A 14,624-nucleotide genomic window follows, 5' to 3' on the forward strand; every position below is an offset into this window, starting at 1 on the left:
TTACTCTCCCCACTGAAATGAGATTTATTGTCTTTGCCACTTCTTATTAATTCAGTTCCACTGCAGTCCGGCGCTTGAATAAAAAACGCCTCAGGGTCAGGTCACATGGCCACTTATCGCTGTACAGCACTTTATATATATATATATATATATATATATATATATATATATATATATATATATATATATATATATATATTTATATGTATATATATATACATATGTATATATACATATATATACATATATATATATATATATATACTATATATATAAACAAACTTGGACAGGAACAAACAATATAAGAACGTATAAAAAGATCACTCACACGTTATTTCTCGATCATTTCGACGGAATTCAGCCCTGTCTTCATCAGAATATCATAATATTAATACTTCAAATAAGGGTCACCCATCGTGGGGTAAGACGTTAAAGAAAAGAAGTAGGGAGGAATTATTCGTTGGGATGAGCTGATTCTTTACCAACAAAGTCATAAGATCCTCAAATTAAGGTGCATCGGAAGGACGCATAATGTGCCCTTGAATGCTCCCATCACATCATGCCACAGTGGGGATCGAATTCCCACAGAAATATCTGCCACAGACGGGCTTTGGACCTGGGCCATCATTTTGGAAAGCCAATATGCCAGCCACCTTGTTGACATACATTGGTATGAATTCGTGGTATAGTAATTAATTAGCTATTTTGAAATTTCATGGCACCTAATTGGATAAGCGCCTTTTGTGTTTACACGGAACGAACCCGCATTGTGTACGTACCTTGGAAGCCACCTACCGCACAAACTGGCAGTAGGAGAGATGAAGGATGGAATAGCAAAAATGCAGCGACAATAAAACACGAACTCCAGCAATTCAGGGAGGAGAGCTTGAGAAACTAGAAACTAAGTTGAAGGCCTCGAGTAGGCGCTTTAGGGAAAGGAGCGCCTACCTTATGTAATTCGACTTATGTAACGAGATTCACTCCAAACACCAATACCTACTTGAGTCAACTCATACTCGGCGCGCGCAACCACTGAATGGAGGCAGCTCGTAGCGGCACTTGCACAAGACCCACCAGAAAGAGCACTTGAGATTCAATTCTCGTTGGACCGAATCAGGAGGACACAATGTTTCGGAGTAAGGAGAATGCGGCACGGCCTTGAGGTGACCGAGGAGTGCCTTTGACGGTTGACGAACGCTTTCCATTAAAGCAATTCGTGCTTAAAATTTGCAGGTCGTCCTGACCACAACCCCCAACCCCTGAGCTTCACCTGGAGTGAGGAGATCCATCTGGCCGGCGAGCTTCCGCACAAAATGCCTCCTCTGAAGCTAAAAATGTAAGTGGATTCTATTTAATTGGCTCCTGAGAATAGCTTTTTCTCCTCACCCAGATAACTGACCTTTTAAATTAAAACTAAGAAAAGGATCAAGGTTTACTGGAAAAACTTTTAGATTGAATCAATTTATCAGTTTGACGTTTCTCTATATTAAGCAAAAGGATTAGAAAGGATTCAGTTCAATGTCAAGTAAATTGAAATTATATTCGATGTATTGTTTATTCCAGTCGAGCATATTATATGGTGCCAGTGACATTATCATTTTGGCGATTTTACTGTCAGGCATAACAAGACTGTGATACAAATTTAAAGATCAAGAATGTTACTTTATTTCCGTGGCATCCATCTCCTCGTGCCTTAGCCCGATTGCTTTAAATTTTACCGCTGGTTTTCTCGCTCCCACACTGAAAGGAAGACGGAACGGAAAAATGTGTAGTTTTAACATAATTGAAGTGATCTTGAGAAATATCTATAAAATCCTCCTGGACACGTTTTCCCTCTATACCTTGTTTAAGAGTTCGTCGATAAGATCTAGTTTTAATTAGCTTTCACCTAGATTTTTCAGTCAGATTATGCTACTTGCTTAAAACTTCAATGAAAAATTTCTTCAAAGAGTTTAAAAGTTAATCATTCCGGGCATTTTTAGTATTACATTTATAGTGACGCTACGTATGCTTTTTTTAAAATATTTATGTGGTAGACTTATTAATTTTTACATCAAACAAGGTCTCCCAATCCTATTGGCTTAAATAGTGATGTACGTAGACAAGGCAGCATTACATATTTACCTTACTTGAAAGGATGTGATAGTATTCTTAGCGCTCATGTTGCATAAAAAATATTCAGATAATATTCTGAGTGGTAAAATAGCGTTATTTCGAAAGCGCATACCTTATGATGTACCTATTTATTTTCTGCTGGTAAAAATGAAATAAATCCCCGTAAATATATGTTTTTTAATGAAATAACTTAACGCTAAAAACTGCTGGAAACTAGAATTCTAAGAAATGCTGACCTTACCGAATGCATGGGTGTAAGGTATTATGCCACTGGTTGATATACTTTCCACCTCTCTACGAGCTAAATCAATATCAAATATCCTATAGATTTTCTATATCTGAACCTGCCTTGGACGGAATAAAATTCCAGGAAGAAAAAACAATAATCCCTATTTTAAATTTGTACTTGTTTTCATAACATTTAAAATGTAATCTAGTGTTTCTTAAAATGAAATAGACGCAGCACCCGGGTCATACACGGGTCAATCCTTAAAAGAGAGGTCATTCATGCATAACGTGCTTGAATGGAGTAGGCCAGGAGTCATCCGTACTGCTGGTCCTTAAAATAATCTTGTTTCAATGATTATGGACGAAATTATTAATGATGTCCCTTTATCGGCGAAACTCTTGTGAGTGGAATAACCCTTGATCACACCATTTGCGGCAGTTCTAAATCCGCCCATGTGACGGCCATCAAAACGTTAAATAGACTTTTGTAATTTTCGCCGGATTATGCGATGAATTTACATTTTCTGCATCTCCTTCTTCCACTTTTTCCGACTTCTACAACCCCTCCCACGCTAATGCTACATCACACGTTCTTTAACTTAGCCCTGACATTGACAAAAATAATGTTAACTTTCATTTTGTGTGTCGGTTTTTCAACACCTAATAATAGGGAAGTAATTGCTGTGTATTGGTATTTTTCGCTGTTTTTAGTGCCAGATTTCCCGCGAGACACACGAATCCTAGCGGACCTAGGTTTCGGAGCACCTCGAAATTGGAACGAAATGAAGCAATTCTACCCTATAATTTTGAATAATTATTCAGCTATAATCAAACTTTATTAGTTTGAAAACAGATAAGCATCGCTTTGAACCTTCTTTAGGTGGGGTTTTAAAAGTTATCAAATTAAAATTGGCTCGTTCTTTCTAAGTGGCGGGTAGGTGATTCTTTAAACACTGAGATGGGACCTTTTCCATTAAAAATTGATGGACCTTTGGCTAATTATTATGTTATGTGAATGAGACGAGGGTTCCAGATTCCTACTCAAAGTATTATTTTCATCGAAGAGTATTTTGTACTTTGGCTTCGGCCGGAAATTCTCAGCAACGGCTCAAATCTTTCACTAACGTTCATCAGGTTCTCAAATACTTGTATTTTCAGGTTACACACAGATTTTCGCTAAAACCAACAATATACTTATAACAAAGAATTATCCAACATCAGGTTACCCATTCATCTAAAGTCAGTAACGCATCGATGGAAAACTAGCTGTTATGGTATACAATTGTATTGTGAATGAGTGCTCCTTGTGAGATGCTACACTTTCCGTGATTCCCTCTCTATTGATATTTTCAGGTATCGTAGTTAAAATTAATAAAGAAACAAATTTAATTTGAATTGTTGAGATATCATACAATGAGCGCCTAATGTAAACTGATGGTATCAATCTTCATTTGTCCAACTATTTTGTCGCACTGGTCCAGTTCGTTCTCCAGGATCACATTTACATAATAAATTCAGTAACATGCTAAAAAATAAATAAGAAGAAGTTAATTCAATATCTTTTCCTCACACGCTCCCTCCTGGATTGAGGAGAAAAGAAAATCTTTGGCTTTAATGAAATGAGTTCATCAGCTAAACCAGATAAATTCAGAATATCTCCTTAGTCAAAAAAATAAGGCAAGTCATATAATCATTGTTTAGCATTGTGTTGAAAATACTCGGGATAATTAAGGAGAGGGAAGAAGTTTTCAGCTCACATATCAATTCGAAGTATTTTCCCGACTTATTCTACAGATTAAAATAGTCATAAATATTATAAATGTTCATCATTTTTAAAAATAACACTATATTTGCCTTGTGGTATCGCTATGGAACGCTGGTGCTCATGTGTTTCGCCGATATCGCCAACAAACCGCAAAATTCGCTCACCATTCCAAGGACGTTATTCTAGAGGTATATGTCTAAGGTCTAGGAAGGAGAAGAGGTGAAATGATTTCCTTTCACCTAACCACCACAGATGACGAAAAAAAACTTGGCCATGTCAGATTGCAGGTCATATCTATATATAAATAATTTCTATAGCGCAATTTGATTTTGGAGCCAATTAAATTTAGCATGTCTGTCGTCCTATTAACCCATTCGTAAATTCTACCAATGCTGCCTTCCGGTGAAAGCCCACTAATAAATATCAGGATTGTGATTCGTGCTTACAGCCCTGATTATCCATCTTACAAGTGCGATTCATTCGGAGTCGCGAGTTAACTCGGGTATTTTTTGTCTCTTTCAATGTTTAAATCCACATGAATGCATTCAAGGATGGAAAATAGACAAATATATTGAGTATTAAAAGGCTTGTATCATTTTTTTACTATAGAATCTTTTGACGAGCTTTCTTTAGCCTTCATCAGTTTCCCTTAGTTTGGACTTTAAACAATATGTATTAATACTTGCAGAGTCTATTGAGACTAAACAGTGTGAAGCAGCGCCGACTTCATGCATGTTTTCATCCCATTCACTTGCTGAGGCCTTGCTTAGGTGATTTTATGGGAGTAGGTTTTTACGTTACCGAGAAGGAGAATGTGGAGAGAAGGAAAGTGGGAAGGGCGGTGAATTAATGAAGGCAGGCCGTGATGTTGGTAGGTAAGATGTTCACCTTTAGATGCAAAACGTCGGCCATCTTAGGCTCGCTGGTTTTCTGGCTGGTGGCTAATTCTCTCCTGACTCAACCGGGGGCAAAGCGGAGGACTCATTAATTACTCAAAGCTACAAGTCCACTTACAAGCCATTGTAGTACACACGTACATAATTTGCTGGTCAGAATGATGGGTGGAATACTTAATGCTTACATAAATTTAACAACATATCATTTTTGTCTTTAATTATTTAAACATAAATGGTTGATGGTTGAGATCTTGCTAATTTAAATTCAACCCCGAGAAATGAACCTCAAGCGGTCACATCGTCAAATCGTCACGTGCCACTTTTGAGCGTCCGCAAAAAAATTGCAGAGAATCAGTCACGCGTCGGCGGTAGAGGGAAAGAAGAGGTGCTCTGCCCATCCATATTTTCGAAATTTTCATCCATTTCATATACTGTGTGATTTACTTCGGTTACCACAGCTTGGTTGGTGTGATTTGGTCAATCATTCCCGACTCGAATGCGTTTTGGGAGGAAATAACAACCCTGGGAAGGGAATGGAAGACGAGGGGGAAGGTGATCATTAGCGTGGAAGCTTCTCACTGGTAGTTCATTCTTCCCGCTACCCATCAGTGGCTTTCACGTTGGGCGTTTCGTGCTTTTGCAGACGAACTGATGCTAGTATGCGACATCATGGCTTGTGGATAAATTATAATTGTTCCTATCGTATATAGGATGTTTATTATTTCCGGAAATAGTACTTATAGATTCCAGCAAAGGAAGAGGAAACAGGGAGTTGAGGAATAGGCTTTCATTGGCACACGCTAAGCAAGAATGGAATGCACTATTACCACTGTGCTATATAAAATGATAGAATTTGCTCTATTCTGAGATTACCCTGGATGTCAGGTCAGATAATTTCATACATACAAGGCACCCTGCAAGCCACCGCTAGGATGTGTGGCAGGGGGTGATTGAACACCAGACTACTTTTGACGCATAATACTTACCCTCCCAAGCGCGGTCGGAAAATATTAGTTGTATTTTGACCAATTTTTGGGGGTAATTATGGTGATATTGCAATAAAGCCAATGGCTGCCGCCCTCGGCTAGATGCAAGAAATTATCTTGCGCAAAAATAATTTTTAACTTTGCAACGTCCAAGAACTTTACTTATTTAATACATAACTTGAGTTAATTTTACAGGGATCGAAGTAAACAATCATCCGACGGATGCGCACGCACTTATAGGTCTCTCCTCAAAGCACCTTAAGTAGGCATCGGGATACCACTGAAAAATATCTGCCGCCAGTGGGATTCGAACCCGGGCCCTCTATGTAGGAAGCCAGCATGTTAGCCACCGCACCATTCTGATCCCCTAGAGGAATGATTAAAGTGAAATGGACGGAAGGGAAAACAAAACGAAGAAATGTTAGCCATAGTGGAGGAGGAGACAGCGTTGTTGGGATAAATTCAAAGGAGGCAGGAGTGGCGTTAAATTCCCAGTTGACCTTACACTCTGCAATCAGTAGGACGGTCACTTGAGAATTTTCGAACTTATTCGTCTGGTTCGATGGTCTGCGGTGGGAGGTTATAAAAGAGGGTTGGTGTTTCAAATGCGTTTCAGAAAGCATCAGTTCACTAAGAGATCCAAACTGGTAACTATATTTGCTCAAAAATCTAGATATTTAATTGCTTTCTCTCGGGTAAACGCTCTGACAGTATGCCTGAATCCTAACACTTCTCAGGAGTTTCAAGGAAATTTTAGTAAGTTCCAGTCTAGTTTTGAAATATCGATTTATGATTCTGAGCCTTAAATGATTGAAGGAAATCCCAAACAAGTCAGGTTAACCATTTAGTGAAGAAAATCAAATATAAATGAAATAAAAATTGACTCATTTCAATGATCCTTAAGGGATAACTGAAAACAAGAGTCTGAGACAACTTCATGGATCCGATTATAAACATTTTTAGAGTTTGCATACCGTCCGCTTTAAGTTTGATAAACTTCATAAAAACAAAACTACTAATTAAATTGCTTTAGACGTCCGCCTTTCATTAAAAATAAGATTTCGTACAGATATCAAAGTCGAGTTTTTGCGAGACACAAAGCGACACGCCCCACCTCGCCTCAGCGGATGATTTGGCTGAGATAAAATTGTACACGTGTCTCAGGATTGTTGTGTAACCCAATGACCATGAATATTTTCTTTTAAAATCGATAAAAATCTTCGTCAAGACAGCCACAGATATTTTGGTGTTTAGTACGAAGATGGAAGAAATGTGGGGGACGAACTTTTTATAAAAAAACTGTTCGAGGACGTTTCTGATTCCCTGCAACATTCGCCAAGTACATATCTTGATAAAGTAGTATGTTATACTATAAAGTCCTCCATAATTTTATTGTTTTTCTCTCTGTCCCTCCATCGTCTAAGCGTACAAATCTCTAGAACTGTCTTGGCAAATATTTGTTTGCACGTGTGAGAATTTCGTTGACGTGTTTCTTATGTAATTTCGAATAGTAGTCCTAATACGTTGGAATGTACCGAAGCTCTTTGGTTTAAGTGGCAATAATTTTGCCATGATAAACGTTTGACATCTTTTTAGAAAAATTCAGGTATGTAAACTGGGTAAGAATGGGTTGCCATCGTCAAAATTCAAATTTGTATCACTCGACTACGTTCAATTTCTAAGATAACTTAATTTGTTTTCTCGGAGCTAAGTGTAGTTAGAAAAATTTAGTTGAGCTTACAAAGTATGGGTACTCTGTACAAATATTGTGTATAAAAAGATATTGATGGCTGTAGCGTAAAATTTGCTGGGTTCGTATAGTTGCTGCTCATGTGAGAAGAGTTTTCAATACTAATATAGCGTCGTGTATTACAGAGAACAGCGTCTAATCATCCGTTTTCTTCCCTTGCGTGATTAAACACCCATTGAAATGTACTGTCAATTGACTAAGGCGTGTAATGATAGTATTATAGATGCAATGAGCATATGCGATCGCAAAAAAATGTAGTGATGCTTTAGTATTCATTTACCTCTCGTAAAAACTTAGCATTCTCAGACTCCTAACTCCACCATGATGAAATGACTTCAAGCATAAACGGAAATGTGTCGTTAAGATCGAGAAAACGAGTTGAAGGCGTCGATTTGACATTAAATCAAATTATAACTTGTGGACTTAACGACAGGATGTAGTATTTCTTACTTTGTGTTGAGAGTGGAATTCAATCAGTGAATTCATCGAGCTCAAAAACCAGTGCTACGATTCGTATTTTTTTGTAATCTCGTTGCCTTAAAGGTCTACTCTTACCATTTCGGGTATCAAAATTCCATGATTCACGTTCGGTACCCTTGAAAATTAAATTAATTGTTTGCGCTTAATGTGTTTGATGACAGCGGAGAAAATTGATGACTTCCTGTCATTGCGTTTCCATTTGCGTATTAATTCCCTGGGAACATTGCCTTTTCGGACAAGTGTACCGGCAACCTTCCAGTTCTTTCGACCCCGTTAGCCTTTAGCTACCACATTATTTCATAAAGTTTAGCTATATAATTTCTCTCAAAACATAAATGTCGTTTCAGCTCATTGGTGCTGTTTATCTACACGTAGCCTCAATCGGACGTAGAATTCAAGCTTCAGGCGTCGAATAAAATTAGATGCAACTGCCTTCAGAATTGCAACATTAGGACCCACTTCTATTGTTTTAAATGTTTGCCGGATGAGTGCAGTAGTCGGTCTCACCCGTTCGTCGTGGTATTCAATGCAATAGGCTGACCCTAGGAGTTGGGGGGGGGGGGTAGCAAGTTTTTACTGGTCCCATGATGTACCGGCCCAGATTGTCATTTTCTAACCGGTGATATTCTAGATAATAAAGTCACGACAAATAACGCATACAACTATGAACTTAGATTTTAGAATACTTTTTGCATCCACACGGGGCACTAACGCTATCTTTGAAGAAGGGAAGACAGTTCGTTTAGAAATAATAATAATAACACTGTGAGTAAAGCGGCATAGTCAGTGGGCCACATTCATCCACCCTCTTTTCTTCGGCATTCGCATTTTCTGTGTTGTCTTTAGATACTGTTTACTTTAATCTCGTAGAAGTTCCCGCTGAATCGCAGAATGCACAAAGCCGAAATGCAAATTATGTAAAAGGATGTGATGATTTTAGTAATCTGAGTTGTTTTTTTCAATGCCTCCTAAAAGAAAATTAAAATAATTAATAACTTTTTGAAAACCTGAGTAAAAAGCCCGTCAAAATCACTTGACTGAATGATGTCTCTCTTATGTAAGTCTGGGGAGGCAGAGTTATGTTCATAAGAAAGGAAATTAAGGGGTTTTTTTTACATTGACCGTAAGTCTACATTTGGAATATGCGCCAAATACTTTGCACCCATCCATCCAAGGACGTACTACTTCTGGAGTTTGGTTACTTCAGAGAGACGAGCTATGTCGTTGGAAATTCTTACGAAAAAAAATAAATGGGACGCAATTGGGAAAATTAGAATGGGCGTTCCGCCAACGTAAAGGGAAAGCACAAGACTAGACTTATAGAAAGGTTCGGACCGGTTGAGTTTACTTATAGCGCCGAGTGAATTTTTATGGTCCCACCTTACATAAGCAGATCAAATAACTGAGAGAAAATTCGAGAAACATATCAAGGACAGATGCATTTCTTCAACGCCCTTCCTTTCCTTAAAAAAGTCGCGATTAACATAAAAACAAGGTTAAATACTCTAGGAACAATGCACAAATGTGTAATGTAAATTGAAACGAATAATTCACATTCTCATGAGTTCATATGATACAAAATTGTGTTTTAACTTTCAGTAAGACACCACTTGTGTGGGCTCGCAAGGCCTAACGTAGACGTGTAAGAATGTGTGTATTTTGCCATTTTAGGGGATACTTGTGCTGATAATTCGATAAATCCAATGGTTGCCACCCTCAGCTAGATGCAAGAAATACCTGAGAACACTCTTAAGTGAAAAATTATCTTGCGCGAAAATAATTTTTAACTTTGCTACTTGCTATGTCTAAGCATTTTACTAATATAGCACAGAACTTGAATTTATTTCACAGAGATTAAATTCAAAAACGAAACGAAAACTCATTATTTTTGCGACAGACATTAATACCAAAAATGAGTGAAAGAGAGAGGAAAGAAATTAAATGGAACAGAAAAATCGTCTGAATTTTTTTCTCTCCGACGCAGAGCGGTGGCTGGTCTTGCTCAGGATGGTACTACACACATCACCATATGCTAAATGCGAAAGTTACCAATGTTACCTTAAATGCTGGATTTGCGAATCCTTTGCATTCCTGATGGCGAGTCTAGAAAATGAATAGCCAAACTACCTATCGGGTATCTTGAGCCCTTATCGCGCAAAATTGGAGCGACAGCAATTTTTTAGTGGGACGTGAGATATTTTGTCTCGCTTAGCGATCTCGTTACCTTTCTCAAAATTGTGGAAAAAGGATACTTGCGTTGCCAACCTTTTTTTCATTTTTACAACAGGTTTTGGAAGATGGCATCTAGCTGACGCCCACGAATTATCAACGCATGCCGCGTTTGAGTAGCAATCAGTCTTCAAGGACCCAGTTTTTCGGCACTTTTTCTTTCCATTTCTCAGCCGTTGCTTCGGTTAAATAAATTTGATAAAGCTGAAATATCGCAGCCATTATTAATTCATGTGAAGCGGGAGGCCCAAGATCAATTACCAAATTTTTTTTCTGGAGTTTTTAATCAGATTTGATGGAAACTTGATGAGTACTGCTATGCACTTCATTTTTCGTATTACTTAGGTTGTTGTTGTTAAGAACCAGACTCTTCAATGCAGGCTCTATTAGATCATCGGTTTTTACAACTTCAAGATACTTTAAATAAATGTTCATTTCAGCATTCATTCATTCAAAATTACAGATTTAAACTTTAAAATATTAGCTTTTTCGCAATTTATTCCCTCAGCAGAGTATGTTTCGTATCACGATAAAAAAACTAAACCAGCAACCGACGTCCATTGATGAAATATTTTCTCAAAATTTTAACTATTCAAAATGTTTTGGTGTTCTTATCTAAATTGTCACAGCATGTGAATACATAAGCTTAATATTCCATATCAGTATTTTTCCCTTATTTTTAATAATTTCGATTCATCAAACAGGGATCAAATATATCTGCCCCGTATTTCCCGTTAGGTTATTCGATCCTACAATGACTGATTTTTTGACTGCCATTAAGTCTCATGGAAATAGAGTTTGCAGTAACCAATTACAAGAGAAGCTTTTGAGAGTATGAAAAAGAAGCAAAGAATAACAGTGGCACTGAATACTTCGTATGCAGTAAGTTCGTAAGTACATAAAATCAATGACATCTGTAATAAAATTGCATTTTGTCACACGTAGTCTTTTAGGTGAAAGCAAGATTTTTGTAAACTCTTTATAAGCTATGTACATTCTTAAAAGCTTATGAAGTAATTAAGAAGCACTTCTGGAATGGTGAATACATGACCTCTGTTACTTATGGGGGTTGGGAGGAATTTTAGCCTACATGGCATCTTAGATAAATTTGATAAGTACTAAACGAAGAGGGTGCTAGTTAATTATTTACACCACAGTCACTCTCTTGTTATATATATATATATATGTATATATATATATATATATATATATATATATATATATATATATATATATATAGGGATGTCGAAAGCTTCAAAAGAAACTATAGGAACCGCTAACTTTCCCGTTAAGGACAAGGAAACCATGGAACACGGATGAGAGGATTACCAAGATGGATGAGAGAAGAAAATGGAAGAATGTAAACACAGAGATTGACAAAATGAAGAACAAAGAGCTAAATAATAAATTGAGACGGGCAACAAATAAATCAAAAGAAGCATGGTGAAAATATATGGAAAGTTTGCAGAGGAAGGGTGAAATTGGTGCGCTGTACAGTAAAGTTAAATCTTTATCGGGAAGTAAGAAAGGAAAATCTAAGCTAACAGTCAGAGATTAGGCGGGTAATATAATAGTTGACACAGGAACGAACCAAGAGAGATGGAAGGAATATATAGAAGAACTGTATGGTAAAGAACTTAGGCCAACAAAGTTAGACATAGAAAAGGAACATGGCGTAGATGAAGGCACCTTAGGTCCAGACATACTCGACGATGATATAGGAAGGGAAATAAGGGAGATGAAACTAAATAAGGCCGTAGAGGTAGATAGTATTCCAGCGGAACAACTGAAATTTTTAGGAAAATGTGGGAGGAAGAGGCTAAATGGGCTGATTAGTAGTATCTATGAAGAAGGAATCTGGTCGGAAGATTTGTTAGATCAGAGTTAGTTCCTATTCCGAAAAAGGTAAAGGCTACATCATGTGAGGACTACAGGACATAAAGTTTGATATCCCACGCAGCTAAAGTTGCGGTCAGGATCATAAACAAAAGGATAGAGAGCAGGGCAAATGATTACTTAGGGGATGACCAGTTTGGGTTTAGCAAGGGGAAAGGTACGCGTGATGCCATTGAAGTAATGAGATCACTTATCGAGAGGATTATAGAATACAATGACGAAGTATTAGCCTGTTTTGTAGATTTCGAAAAAGCGTTTGATAGAGTGAATTTGGAAAAGCTAATGAGTATATTGCAGAAAATAGGAATGGATTGGAGGGACAGGCGGCTAATCCGCAACCTGTACGTCTCAGACTGCTCAGCTGCGAGTGGGGAACAGGAAGTCCGGATGGGCAATGTTAGGAAGAGGTGTAAGGCAGGGTTGCCCATTATCACTGGTGCTGTTCAACCTGTATGTAGAGGAAATGATTAAAGAGACATGGGAAGAACTAGAGGTAGGAATGGAAGTCGGAGGGGAATTCGTAAAATCAGTTGGTTGCTGATGACCATGCTGTAGTTTGTCAGTCTGCCAAGGGGTTGCAAGCATTGCTGAGTGTAATTGGAAATCCAGTACGATAGATATGGAATGAGAATCAATATTAATAAAACAAAGGTTATGCGATTTTCCAGAAATAAAAAGGCTTAGCTAAAAATTAAAATTAGAGGGCAAAAATATAGTTGATAGAACAGTTAACATAACTCGGAAGTGTTATGGACCAACACGGTTAAAGTAGTAAGGACGTAAGGAGAAGAATTGCGCTAGGCAAAGAGGCTTTCACAAGGAGGAGGGAGCTGATGATAGGGACGTTGTGTTCGGATGTTAAGGAAAAACTCGTAAAAACTTTGATTTGGAGCGTGGCTATGCATGGTGCGGAAACGTGGTCATTGAAGTAGAAGGATAGACGTAGATTGGAGGCTTTTGAAATGTGGGTGTGGAGAAGAATGGAGAAGGTGAAATGGACAGAGAAGAAAACAAATGAAGTACTTGGTATGGTGGGTGAAAGGAGGGGTTTGTTGGGAGAAATCCTATGGAGGCAGGAAAAATGGATGAGGGGAGTATTGATCGGTAGTGGGATGTAGAAAACTGTAATAGAGGGGAGAATGTTAGGCAAACGAGGAAAGGGCAGGAACAGGATAGGGTTATTGGACGGGATGAAGGGAGGAAGAAATTACTCAGAGATGAAGGGGGACCTGATGTAGAGTAGGATGTTGTATTTTGCTAGGGGTCACAAATTATTTAATTAGTAATTATGTCCATCCAAAAACCTACCTTAACCGGTAGATTACCTAATAATAATATATAAATATAGCTGGTCCCTCACGTTAAAGATATCCTTTTTGTTAGGCCTAATACTCAGCAGAAAGAAGTTGCAATGTTTATTCCCAACTCTGATCCTTTTAATCCCTTCAAATACATTTTTGTTCTCTTGTGAGCGGGAAACACACAGATCCCACGCACACTGGAGTAATATGGCTTCCGTGGCACGTTGAATAAAGTGATTTTCTGAATCATGCCAAGGCAAACCATTTCTAAAAATGTTTCAAAAAGAGATCTTCTGGTTGAGAGCCAGAAGGGTTAACGTCATTATTATCGTGATGGGTACGCTCTAGCTTAACAGATCATCGTTGAGGAGGTGGCAAGTTGGGTGAAAAGTGTGATGTCTATTATGATTGAAGTCTTTGAACATTTGAAATTGTATTTTATGCTACATTAACGTCCATTTAGACTCTGAAGCGTTAGTTTCTTGGTTTCGGGTTGTTTGTAATTCTCATTTTCAGCTTTTTTCATCATATTTTCCATTCCGTGACATTCCATCACCTTCTGTACTTAATCCATCCTCGTGTCTAACGTCTTTGAATGATTTGTATCCACTGCGTGCTGATATTTATTAATCTGTCGGAAAAAATGAACTAAGGATTGATCCGAGGAATTACAGGATAATTGCAACGATAAGATAAAGCCACCGCACCCATAACTCCCATTGCACTCTAGCCAACATATTACTCTTGATCTTTCCTAGATGAGTCTTTTCCAGCTCGCGCTATTGTCACGACCATAATTTATTTTCAAGGAATAAGCAGATATAAACTTTATAATATACTGGGAACTCACAGGTTTAATTTGAATAGTTAAACTATATTTTTGCATGCTACGAAATTCAAGGTTTGTATAAAAAGCATTGGTATAAATTTTTTCCCGACGTGTGCTGAATTCATACTGTCCATTAAGTGTGGGCATGA

General features: G+C 37.8%; 1 protein-coding gene across 2 annotated transcripts in view; it reads left to right on the top strand.

Annotated features, from left to right (window-relative positions):
• The first annotated feature begins 1,024 nt into the window (after positions 1-1,024).
• The window catches only part of LOC139687498 (protein scarlet-like), a 144,154-nt gene continuing 130,554 nt past the window's right edge, over positions 1,025-14,624 (top strand). Inside the window, exons 1-2 of one of the 2 annotated variants that reach the window (XM_071584683.1) lie at positions 1,025-1,136; positions 1,234-1,336. In XM_071584683.1, the coding sequence (XP_071440784.1) occupies positions 1,127-1,136; positions 1,234-1,336 (113 nt within the window). In that variant the 5' untranslated portion in view covers positions 1,025-1,126. Of the gene's footprint in view, positions 1,137-1,210; positions 1,337-14,624 lie in introns of both variants that reach the window. The other variant, XM_071584684.1, reaches the window with a different exon arrangement.

Source organism: Hetaerina americana, unplaced genomic scaffold (assembly GCF_022747635.1).
Source record: "Hetaerina americana unplaced genomic scaffold, ioHetAmer1.1.p SCAF_2, whole genome shotgun sequence".
Taxonomy (NCBI): domain Eukaryota; kingdom Metazoa; phylum Arthropoda; class Insecta; order Odonata; family Calopterygidae; genus Hetaerina; species Hetaerina americana.